Source organism: Dermacentor silvarum, chromosome 4, assembly GCF_013339745.2.
Source record: "Dermacentor silvarum isolate Dsil-2018 chromosome 4, BIME_Dsil_1.4, whole genome shotgun sequence".
Taxonomy (NCBI): domain Eukaryota; kingdom Metazoa; phylum Arthropoda; class Arachnida; order Ixodida; family Ixodidae; genus Dermacentor; species Dermacentor silvarum.
In genome coordinates, this window is record NC_051157.2 from 69,866,691 (window position 1) to 69,879,231 (window position 12,541).

At 50.2% G+C, this 12,541-nt stretch overlaps 2 protein-coding genes and 1 long non-coding RNA gene across 3 annotated transcripts; all 3 read left to right on the forward strand.

Moving 5' to 3' along the window:
• The first annotated feature begins 1,790 nt into the window (after positions 1 to 1,790).
• Positions 1,791 to 9,582, forward strand: LOC119448685 (uncharacterized). The gene is made up of 3 exons (XM_049665698.1): positions 1,791 to 2,054; positions 2,186 to 2,461; positions 7,099 to 9,582. Exons 1-3 carry the CDS (start codon positions 1,902 to 1,904, stop codon positions 9,442 to 9,444), a joined length of 2,775 nt encoding a protein of 924 aa, XP_049521655.1. The 5' UTR covers positions 1,791 to 1,901; the 3' UTR covers positions 9,445 to 9,582.
• On the forward strand, positions 4,736 to 6,576 carry LOC125939675 (uncharacterized). Its single transcript, XR_007466386.1, has 3 exons — positions 4,736 to 4,915; positions 5,433 to 5,670; positions 6,322 to 6,576. It is a non-coding gene; the product is annotated as an uncharacterized LOC125939675 (long non-coding RNA).
• A 1,268-nt stretch (positions 9,583 to 10,850) lies between the features above and the next one.
• Positions 10,851 to 12,245, forward strand: LOC119450195 (spliceosome RNA helicase DDX39B). The gene has a single exon (XM_037713573.2). It carries the CDS (start codon positions 10,902 to 10,904, stop codon positions 12,165 to 12,167), a length of 1,266 nt encoding a protein of 421 aa, XP_037569501.1. The 5' UTR covers positions 10,851 to 10,901; the 3' UTR covers positions 12,168 to 12,245.
• The last annotated feature ends 296 nt before the right edge of the window (positions 12,246 to 12,541 follow it).

Genomic DNA, 12,541 nt, shown 5'->3' on the forward strand with positions numbered 1-12,541 from the left:
ACTGCTTTGTTCTTTGCTGCAGTGCCTTTTCCATTGATATAGCTTCTGCGAGAAACTCGGCAATGGTCTTTGGTGGGTTGCGTATTATGCCACCAAATAACTCTTGCTTGATAGCGGGCATCAAGTTCCTTAGCTTCTTTTCTTTGGACATGGACAGATCCGCTCGTCGGCAAAGTCGGTACATATATTTTCGACAAATATTGCGACACTTTCGTTCGGCCGCTGTACTCTCGCCTGAATTGCAGATTCAGCTCGCTCCTTGCGATCGATGTTGGCATATGTGTTGATTAGCTGCCGTCGGAATTCGTCCCATGTTGATAGGGCCACCTCACGATTCTCAACCCTGTCCGCGCATAGTCCTCGAGGGCAAAGTAGGCGTTGCGTAGCTTGCGCTCCGGGGTCAAGCTGTTGAATTCTGCGACACGCTGAAAGTGATCGAGCCAGTCCTCAACACCCTCGAATGTGTCCTCATGGAAGGATTTGGGGATTCGCGGCCGGTTAAGGATGACCTTGGTCGGCACGGTTGAGGAAGAAGACGGAACTGATGTACTAATCCTTCTGACTCAGTTGGGTAGAGGCTCGTTGCTTAGCCTGCCTGTGTTTGTGGCATGCCAGGAACGCTGTCGCTCGTAGGCGCCGACGCGTCCAGCGCCCGTCACGCGAAATGTCTCCAACGCGTTCGGCGTCGCCAAGCAACAGCGTTCTTGGCATGCCACAAACGCAGGCAGGCTAACCAAGGTTGGCACAGTGCCAAGAACGCAGCTGCTTGCCGACGCCGAACGTGTTGGTGGCTAGCCGCTAGATTTCAATTGGGCAGCTTCGCTGAGTCTTGAGCTTTTCGCGGCCTAGTGCAAGCTTTCGCCTTTTTTAGGCATGCGTCCATGTACGAATGGCTAAAACATCGGTCGTCTGTGCTGGGGTACTGGGTTCGAAATCAATCGTCGAAAACGTAATGATGGTCCCTCTCATAGTCACATTAATGGTCAGACCGAAACATACAAAACTGAAGCTGGGTGGGAGAGCCAAAGAAAGCTATTACTTTCAGTGTATTGCTAGTGGTAGGGGAGGGGAAGCTTTCTTGTCTAGTAGCTCGAGGTCACGGAAGGTTAATGTGACAGCTTTATTTTAACGTGTGACGCGCATTTTAACTAACTAGCCGACCTCCATCTTGTGACAACTTTATCTCAGCGTTCATAGCACATTGTATCCTGACGTGTGCAACTTAACACCTTGGACACAGGCGTCTAAAGGGAACCGCACTGTGTTTCACATGTCACTCGTGGCTTTCGAAAGCCGGTATAACACTTGGATGCGCAACGCTTGAAAGAGCGAAGCTAGGTGATCGTACCCCAGCATTTTGCGAAGTGCGCGCGAACTTTTCATCTTACTACTCATGATGATGATAATTTCTTTTCGCGCGTCTCCAACATACGACCATCACTGCGCGTTGCTCAGCGCAGCTTCCAACACCGACACCGCGTTCCAATGCCGACACCGCGTTCCAATGCCGACACCGCGTTCCAATGCCAACACCGCGTTCCAATGCCAACACCGCGTTCCAATGCCAACACCGCGTTCCAATGCCAACACCGCGTTCCAATGCCAACACCGCGTTCCAATGCCGACACCACGCAACACCCTCTAGAAAAATATGAAGGCCTTAGTTCTTTTCCCTTTCCACTCGCGCTACGTCAGCAGATGGGGCGGACGCAGGAGGCGGCGAGCGCGTTTTGCGGTTTTGCCCGTCGCCGCGACACGACGCATCCGCGCGTCCGGATCGCGCTGGTGCGCGTTGATCGCGCGTCTCCAGAAACTGATTCCCCGGCGCGTATGTACAGTCGTACATCTCTTCGCTGTTCAGTCGGACGTGTTTTCCTCGCTGTGAAAAGAATCCCGCCGCGATGCCGTGCAAATGCTGTGTACCTCGATGCCGCGGAAACTACACGGGGGACACGAAGGTGCACGTCTTCAAGTTCCCGAGAGATCAAGCTCTAAGGGACGCTTGGATTCGCGCTGTGCCACGGGAAAACCTCACGGTCACCGAACATTCCAGGGTAAGTTTTTTTTATTTAGGTGTTAGTTAATTGAAAGAATATAAACGTACATGTGTAAGTGGCTCATGAGCCGCATGTTTGTGTGACCTGTAGCCGTCGGTTTGCTGATTGGAGCGTATTTTTTTTTCTAGGTATGTGAACTTCATTTCATGGACGAGGACATTATTCGAGACGCGACGCATACAGATCAAGCAACTGGCCGCGTAATGACAGTGCCGCTATCTCATGTGCGCCTTCGCCCAGACGCTGTACCGTCGAAGTTCCCGAATCATTCGAGCTACTTGTCCAGAAAGACCGCGAGGAGGGAACATCCTGACTCCAAGCGCGCGCGAATAGAGAATGCAGCCCTTCAGAAAGCCATCGCTGAATCCAACGAGACATTTATCAGAGCACGCGGGGAGGATAAAGTCAACAGTGTGAGTGAACTTGCCAACCACTTAAGGAGCCAAGGGATGAAGTTCTGGGATGTTATCGAAAGAAATGAAAGGCTTCTTCTCATTCACATTGTCGACGATGAAGCACCGTGGTTGAAATACTCTGTTTGCGTGAAAGGAGATTTGAGCGTGACACCACACGTTATGAAAACGGCCGTAAAAAAGCTCGGTGCAAATCTCTGCGTTCCCGAAATCGCTAACAGTAAAAGGGGTATGGTGGAACTCCTGTGTGATAGATTATGAAATCACACGAAGTGACGTCAGTGGGCAACGAGAGAGCGTGCGCCAGTTTTGTGTCTGTCTTCTGTTATCACCAAGTGTGCTGATACCTGTCACCGTCTTAGCTATATAAGCAGTGTCCTTCTTGTAATAAACGCTTTTGTGTTCCGTGTCGTTGCGACTCACGCGTCCGTTCATAACAGTGGCGACGAGGCACGGTCTAACCCGTGCGTGGGCCAGGGTTTTCCGGCAGCATGGCAGCCGGTAGTCGCATTCGAGAGTTCAACCTCAGTGAAAACTCGTCGTGGGTGGAGTATGTCGAGCGCATTGAGTTGTATTGTGCAGCGAGCAAGCTCACAACGGATGAGGACAAGCGAGCGGTGTTGCTCAGCTGCTGTGGCCCAGAGACGTACTCCCTCATAGCCACTCTCGTGAAGCCGTCGCGACCGCCAAACGTGGACTACCAAGTCATCGTTGATGCAGTAAAGAAGCACGTCAACCCGAAGCCATCTGAACTATACGCGAGGTACGTCTTTTCTAAGCGAGACCAGCAAGAAGGGGAGGGCGTAGCCGACTATGTCACTGCTCTGCGCAAGTTATCCGACAACTGTGGATTTGGCGGAACAAAATTTCCATGAGAGGAAATGTTGCGCGACCGGTTGGTTTTTGGAATCTCGGACAATGTGGTTCAACAACGATTGTTGGCGGAAAAAATCTGACGTTCGAGACGGCATATGAATTGGCAATCACGGCAGAAGCAGCTGTCAAGCAGCAAAAAGTAATTCGGAGCAACGCACAGGAGCCCGAATTCCAGCAAGAGTTAACGTCGAAAGTAGAAATGGAAGCCAACAAGAAGCAACCAGAGAGGCAGAGGGTTTGTTTCCGCTGTTTGGGAGCGCACCCAGGATGGCGTTGCAGATACAAAGATTCGGTGTGTTTCAACTGCGGCGGAAAGGGGCATTTAGCCAAAGCATGCCGAAAAAAGCCAGCGGAGGTGGAAGCGCAGCTCGAGGATAACAAAAAAGCAGCGAAGAGCGAGTACGACGATTTGTTCAGTATCAGCCAATTAAAAGGCGGGACGCCAAAGTAATTCATCACTGTAGAGATCGGAAATGAAATCGTGCCGATGGAAGTAGATTCTGGAGCGGCCAGGTCGATTATCAGTAGGAACGAATTTCGGAAGCTGCAAGTGGCGAAGCGGATCAAGCTGGACAAGTGCGACACGCAACTGGTGACCTGGACAAAGGAAGGTCTGGACGTGCTGGGAAAAGCGTCTGTGCCCGTGAAGTTCAAAGACCGAAAATTTCAGCTGCCGCTACTAGTACTGAAGAACGACGGGAACGCTCTACTGGGCCGAAATTGGTTCCAGCCATTGGGAATCAGCCTAACAGGTCTTCATAACATAAAGGTCGGACCTCAAGCGATAATGAAAAAATTCGCAGACGTGTTCAGTGAAAAAAAATCTGCCACGCATCCACATCGAACTAAAGGAGGCCGCCCAAGCCCGGTTCCTGAAGTGCCGCAGCATTCCGTTTGCCATGAAGGAGGAAGTAGTTGCTGAGTTAAATCACTTGGAGGAACTGGGAATTCTAAAACCCACCCAATATTCAGACTGGGCAACGCCAATCGTCGTGGTGCGAAAGAAGGACGGCTCCCTACGAATATGCGGAGATTATAGGAGCACGGTGAACCAGTCCGTAAAAAGTAATGTATACCCGTTACCCACAAGCAAAGAACTGTTTGCCCGATTAGGAAGGGGGCGTGTTTTTTCCAAACTCGACCTGACGCAGGCTTATCAGCAACTATTAGTGGATGAAGAAACAGCGGAGTTGCTCACGATAAATACCGTGCAAGGGCTGTACAGGGTTTGTCGGCTGCCGTTCGGCGTGTCCGTTGCCCCTGGGGTGTTCCAAAGAACCATGGACATGGTGCTGGCCGGAATGCCGCAAGTAGCGGTATATCTGGATGATATCCTGATTGCCAGCGAGTCTATCGAGGAACATGAACGGACGCTTGCCGAGGTCCTCAGCCGATTGTCCAAAACCGGGCTCCGAGTTCAAGCGGCGAAGTGCGAATTTTTCAAGGAGAGCCTTGAGTTTCTGGGGCATCGAATTGACGCTAAGGGCATCTACCCCTCGAAAGCAAAGGTTGAGGCCATCCACCAGGCTCCTGCTCCGAAGAACAAAAAGGAACTGCAAGCCTTTTTGGGTATGATCAATTTCTATAATCGTTTTTTGAAGGGCAGGACAGAAGTAGCTGAAAAATTGTATCGGTTGTTGGATAACAACGTACCATGGAACTGGAGTTCAGAGCACATGGAAGCGTTCGAGAGCCTGAAGAAGTTGCTGACCTCTAACTCGTTACTGGTGCATTTTATACCTGATGCCCCATTAGTGTTGTCATGCGACGCGTCATCTGTGGGAGTGGGGGCAGTTTTGTCTCACCGCGACAACGAAGGAAATGAGCAGCCTGTGGCCTATGCGTCTCGAACATTATCTAAGGCTGAGCGTAATTATGCTCAGATCGACCGTGAAGCTCTTGCCGTGGTTTTTGGGGTGCGACATTTCCACCAGTACCTTTGTGGGCGAAATTTTCTTATTCTCACGGATCACAAGCCCTTGCTAGGAATCTTTCAGCGGAAAACGCAGATTCCGGCGGTTCTTTCGCCTCGCATGTTACGGTGGACTCTAATGCTATCAGCCTACGAATACGTGCTCGATTACAGGAAAACCCAGGACCATGGAAACGCAGATTGCCTGAGTAGGTTGCCGGCTCCCTTAACCCGACAGGAGACTGAAGTACCGGGTGACATACTCCTACTGGAAGCTGTGGAGTACCCTCCAGTGAGCGCACGAGAAGTGGCAGCGTACACCAGCAGTGATCCCCAGCTGTCCCAAGTGAAGAAATGGATCCTGGAGGGTTGGCCACGCGAGCGAGTAGCCCCGGAGTACTCTGCGTATGAGGTGAGACAAAACGAGTTGTCCGTGCATCGCGACTCTGTGCTCTGGGGAAGCCGCGTATTAATTCCTGAGGCATTGCAGAAAGAAGTGTTAAGTCTTATGCACGCTAACCATCCGGGAGTGATGGCCATGAAGGCAATAGCTAGGTCGTACGTGTGGTGGCCTCATATGGACAGAAGGATAGAAGAGCTAGTTAGATGCTGCCGGCGGTGCCAGGTAAACAGACCGAGTGAACCAAAGACACCAACGCATTTCTGGACTAAGCCAGAACGACCTTGGAGTAGAATCCACGTGGATTTCGCAGGACCGATCCAAGGCGTGCATTTTCTGGTGGCGGTAGACGCCCTCTCGAACTGGGCTGAAGTCGAAGTTATGCCGTCTCTTCACTCAGTTGCGGTAATTGAAAAATTCCGCAAGATGTTCGCAGCGTATGGATTACCCGACTTGGTTGTGTCTGATAATGGCACCGCTTTTGCCAGCAGGAAAACTCAAGATTTCCTTAAACGAAATGGCATTCGCTATATGTATACCGCGCCTTACCACCCGTCAAGTAACGGAAGGGCGGAGCGGATGGTACGAGAACTGAAATGTTCATTGCGGAAACAGAGACAGGGCACCGTACAATGCAAGGTTTCACGTTTTTTGTTCAAACAGCACTCTACGCCACACTCCGAAACCGGCAAATCACCTGCAGAAGTCATGCTGGGTCGGAACTTCAGGACGGCCATATCGACCCTTCAACGGGACGAGAGCGAAGCAAGATGCCTGCTGCCGCCTCCACAACGTGGGTTCCTGCCGGGTGATACTGTGTACGCGAGAAACTTCCGGCCCGGCCCCGAGTGGGTTCCTGGTCGTGTGTTGCGACGCTTGGGCCACATCATGTACGAGCTGCGGACTGCAGACGGTACTGTGCACCGACGCCACCGGGACCACGTGCGCCGAGCATGGCACGATGAGCCCAGAGGCCATGAAACGTCGCCCTCTTTTGCGCTCCCGGATACACCAAGCCCCACCCTGGGACCTGTCGGGCCGGAGACGCCGCAGCCTCTCAGGCGTTCCACTCGCCAACGCCGCCCAGTGCGACGTTACGGCATCGATGACTAAGGGGGAAGGGATGTGATAGATTATGAAATCACACGAAGTGACGTCAGTGGGCAACGAGAGAGCGTGCGCCAGTTTTGTGTCTGTCTTCTGTTATCACCAAGTGTGCTGATACCTGTCACCGTCTTAGCTATATAAGCAGTGTCCTTCTTGTAATAAACGCTTTTGTGTTCCGTGTCGTTGCGACTCACGCGTCCGTTCATACTCTGTTTGTCCAGAAAGACCGCGAGGAGGGAAGATCCTGGCTCCAAGCGCGTGCGAATAGAGAATGCAGCCCTTCAGAAAGCCATCGCTGAATCCAACGAGGCATTTATCAGAGCACGCGGGGAGGATAAAGTCAACAGTGTGAGCGAACTTGCCAACCACTTAAGGAGCCAAGGGATGAAGTTCTGGGATGTTATCGAAAGAAATGAAAGGCTTCTTCTCATTCACATTGTCGACGATGAAGCACCGTGGTTGAAATACTCTGTTTGCGTGAAAGGAGATTTGAGCGTGACACCACACGTTATGAAAACGGCCGTAAAAAAGCTCGGTGCAAATCTCTGCGTTCCCGAAATCGCTAACAGTAAAAGGGGTATGGTGGAACTCCTGGAAGGCATCGAGAAGTGGAACTGTGACCTGATGTCCAACTCGGTCGCCGAAATTTGCGAGGCTGTTTGTTTACTGCTTGATCAGCTTTGCACGTCCCAAGCAGAAGATGACGCCAACTGTATTCAATTTCTGAAAGAGCAAGTCACCTTGCATCTATCGAAAAAACAGCGCAGGTGCTACTCTGCTGATTTCATGATGTTTTGCTGTATTGTTTTCACTATATCGCCCCATGCATACGCGTTCATACGTAGCCATGGAAGCATCACCTTGCCGCATCCTATGACGATAAGATCAGTGTGCTCGTCTTATGGTATGAGTCCTCAACAAGAGCATCAGAGTGAAACATTCCTCAGCTACATGACAACAAGAATTTCTGACCTGAAAGATGACCAGCGCTTTGTCACAGTTATGGTTGATGAAATACATATAAAACCTTACTTTGACTACAAAGGAGGCAATATTACCGGCGCTGCAATTAATAGAAATGAAGCTGCTAACTGTGCGCTCGTTTTCATGGTGCGCAGCGTGACGTGTAAATTCAAAGAAGTTGCGCACATCGTGCCGGTGCACCGAGTAGAGGCGGAGTTCCTGCAAAAGACGCTTAAAGACGTGATTTGTGGGCGGGAAAAGATTGGGTACCGGGTTATGTGCGTCGTCAGCGACAACAACTCTGTGAACAGAAAAGCGATGTCACTTTTCGAATCACCTCCGTGTAACAGAATTGTGTACCAACATCCATCAGACCCTTCAAGGCCGCTGTTCTTCGTTATAGACCCAGTGCACATTCTAAAATGCATACGAAATAACTGGATCAATCAGAAGAATGACCAAATTTGTTTCTACTTCCCGGAGATCCAAGGAGACACACCAGAATCAGAGCTAATGCAAACAGCGTCATTTGCAACAATCAGGGACCTTCACAGCAAAGAGTGTGACCAGCTGTTGAAATATGGCTATGGGCTGTCAAGAAAAGTTCTCTACCCTTCGAGTCTTGAAAGGCAGGACGTAAAGCTTGCTTTACAAATCTTCAATGACTATTTACCAGAGGCGTTACGTGCTCTTGGAGCAAAGCACAACCTATTCTCTTTCGAGGCCACGGCTACATTCGTCGAGATCATACTCAAGTGGTGGAAAATTGTAAACGTCAAAACTCCATGGAAGGGACAAAGGCTTAGAGATCACTTCCAACAACCAGTGCTTTCCATTGATAACGATCCAAAAATTGACTTCTTGCACATGTTTCTGAAGTGGCTGGATGAGTGGAAGAACAAAGGTTTTGACAACGGTACTCTGACAAAGGAGACTCACGCTGCTCTCGAACACACCACCTATGCGCTTGTTGAGCTCGCTAGGTACAGCTTCGAAGAGCTTGGAATGTCATATGTCCTTTTTGGGAAGATTCAGACAGACTGCCTTGAAGATCGGTTTGGAAAGTATAGGCAGCTGGCAGGTGCGCAATATCACATCTCCATCAGGCAGATATATGAAGTCGAAAACAAGCTGCGCCTGCAGAGCACCTTGCCTACAGTTTCCCCTGACCAGCACTGGGAATGTGTCCGAAAGCAAGTCGTGGCATTGCTTCCCAGCAGCAACGTTGTTGTTACCAGCCAGGCTCTTACGAAGATGCAGGACGTCGTCCCAGTCCTCGTCTACGTTGCAGGTTATGCAGTATACGGGACCCTTAAAAAGTTGAAGTGCGAGCAATGCAGGGACTCGTTGACCGTGGACAAGAAGATCACAGTCTCTGCCCCAAACGAACATTATGGTCTTGTGAAGCAGCTGGACCGAGGAGGTTTAGTTTATCCATCAATGTTTGCACTTAACGCAGTTGCTCATAGCTACGTTGTAGTAGAGCAGCTCGCTACAGAGCCAGCACTGCTTATGATGCCTGAACAACGCCAGGTGGTAACGAAAATGACGCTACAATTGCTGGCTAGTGAAGAGCAGTCCGACTTCGATACGTGTGAGAATGGCCACACAGTTGAATTAGTGCTTAAACACATCCTGCGGTGCAGCACCAACATTCTGCTAAAGAACTTTTGTAGGAAGCTGAACGACAAACTTCTCGACGCTGCCGATAAATAAAAAAAAGGAAAGCCACAACTCTCGAGGCCAAATAACTGCATGCATTGCTTCTAATATAAAGCCAGCACAAAAAGAAACTGGGCTTCGTAAATAAATGTTTTGCTGCTACAGTTTTCTGGCGTTCTATTCTTTTTTTAAATACATGCATGCTTGTTCTTGCAGAAAAAAAAATGTTTCCGCGCAATGCACCTGCGAGACAACCTCTCTTGAACAGCGTTCCATATCTTTTTTTTAACACGAAAGTGTTTTATGCCGGGGTCCACCAAGACTTCACTGACGTATTTCCGTCACGGAAATACGTCACACGAACATACACGAACATAATACAAAGAAAGAAACCAGAAGAAAAAGTTCCACAAACATGCAAAATTTGGAAATCGAACCCACGACCTCTCGGTCCGCGACGATAGATCGCCGAGCGTTTAACCCATTGCGCCACAAACGCATTTGCAGAGAGCTACACAGACGCGCCTTATATATTTAACACTCCTCCGTGTACCCGCGCTCTTGCTCGGGGCGGTGCCGCCGCCTACGAGCAGAAAAGAGAAGTACTGCATTATGACACTAACGCGCACCGACAGTGAACGCTTCGGTGGTCTCAGCACTACGACGCCTCGATGCCAGCATTCGAAGGGACGCTGGCATCAAGAAGCACTACCAACGCCACCTAGGTGTGGCGTTCACCGTACTCAGCACAGCGGAGCGTGGCCTCCGCAATTAGCTCTGAAAATGTTTCCGAAGTTGATCGCGGAGGCTGCAATTACGACGCGCTGTACGCGCTGATTTGACTCGGTGACGATTCAGTTACGTGCTTTGTCTTTCGCGTTGTATTAGTGTGTCAGTTACGTGCTTCGTCTTTCGCGTTGTGCTAGCGTGTGCAGCGTAGTGCAGCTTCCATATGCACGACGGTTGCTCATGGTCATCGACGTTGGTAGTCGTGATGGAGGAGACGTGCCACCAGGCGTCAGCGTGGGTGCATCAACGCCTAAGGGCGCTTTAGCCACAAAACACCAATAGACATTATATATCAATGTGCAATAAACATTACACTACTTCTGTGAAGACACGTTTCACTTTCGTGTTCTATACCGATTCCTATATAAGAGGGATCAACCACATTTTTTCAATCCGCCCCATCGTGTGACGTCATGCGAAGAGAGCTAAGGCCTTCATATTTTTCTAGTGGGTGTTGCACCACGTCCCACGAGACCCACTCCGTGAATGTCTCTCTCTCTCTCTCTCTCTCTCTCTCCCTCTCTCGCGCTCTCATAGCGCGCAAAACCTCTTCACCTCGCAGAGCACGAGCGTACGAACGCTCCAGCTGTGGACGAAGACGACGACGCTCGAACGCAATCATATAGTTTGTATAAATGCGTGTTCTGCAAGCGTGGCTGTATAGCCTAGTCGTCGGAGAGCTCACTAGGTTTGTTGACGAACCAGACGCACAAAGAAACGCCATGGCTGACAACGACTTGTTGGACTACGAGGACGAGGAAGATCAGGAGCAGACCGTGGGTGAAACGATCCCCGAAGTAAAGAAACCTACCGGAGGCTATGTGTCCATTCACAGTTCAGGGTTCCGGGATTTTCTACTCAAGCCCGAACTTTTGCGCGCCATTGTGGACTGCGGCTTCGAACATCCATCCGAAGTACAACACGAGTGCATACCCCAGGCAGTCCTCGGCATGGACATCCTGTGTCAGGCCAAGTCTGGCATGGGAAAGACTGCCGTGTTCGTCCTGGCTACTCTGCAACAGCTTGACCCTGTCGAAAGCCAGGTGTCTGTGCTGGTGATGTGCCATACCCGAGAGCTGGCCTTCCAGATATCCAAGAAGTATGAGCGTTTCTCCAAGTACCTGCCGTCAGTACGTGTTGGCGTATTGTTTGGCGGCATGAACATTGCCAATGATGAGAAAGAGCTCAAAAGCAGCTGCCCACACGTTGTGGTGGGCACACCTGGCAGAGTCCTGGCCCTAGTTCGTTCCCGTAAACTGCAGCTGAAGCACATCAAGCACTTTGTTCTGGACGAGTGTGACAAGATGCTCGAGCAGCTGGACATGCGTCGGGATGTCCAGGAGATCTTTCGCAGCGCTCCTCACGAGAAGCAGGTCATGATGTTCAGCGCGACGCTGAGCAAGGATATCAGACCTGTTTGCCTCAAGTTTATGCAAGACCCAATGGAGGTGTACGTGGATGACGAGGCCAAGCTGACACTGCACGGTCTGCAGCAGTACTACGTCAAGCTGAAGGACAATGAAAAGAACCGCAAGCTGTTTGAGCTGCTGGACCTCCTCGAGTTCAACCAGGTGGTGATCTTTGTCAAAACGGTGCAGCGCTGCATGGCTCTGGCCCAGCTGTTGGTAGAACAGAACTTCCCTGCCATTGCCATCCACCGGGCAATGACCCAGGAGGAAAGGTTGTCACGCTACCAGCAGTTCAAGGACTTTCAGAAGCGGATTCTTGTTGCCACAAACTTATTTAGACGAGGGATGGACATTGAGAGAGTTAACATTGTGTTCAACTTTGATATGCCTGAGGACTCCGACACCTACCTCCACAGGGTTGCTCGAGCTGGACGTTTTGGCACCAAGGGGTTGGCGGTGACATTTGTATCGGATGAGCAGGATGCAAAAACCTTGAATGAAGTGCAAGACCGGTTTGACGTGAACATCTCTGAGCTGCCCGATAAAATCGACACTTCCTCTTACGTTGAAGGCCACTGAGCTCCATCGTTTTCAAAGAAGCATTGGACAGGCTGTCCAGTCATCTCATCTGAAGCTTTTTTATAAGTTTTCACCTCAGACGTTGTATTTCTTCAAAGTGTAGAAGTGAATCGTGTTCATTATTATTTATTTCAAGACTGATTACACTGAAAAGTACAGTTTGAAAAGTCGTCACACAGAAAATACAGTATCAAAAAAAAAGGCTGTGTAGTCTAGTGGTTACGACGCTCGCCTTGGGACTGGGGGTTCGCGGGTTCGAATCTTGCCTCGGCAAGGAAAGTTTGTTTTATTTTCTTTCTTAGTAGTTTCTTCATACGCAACACAAAATACGGCTGGCTTAAACAGCTTCACTGTTAAAATCGAAAGATCAGGTG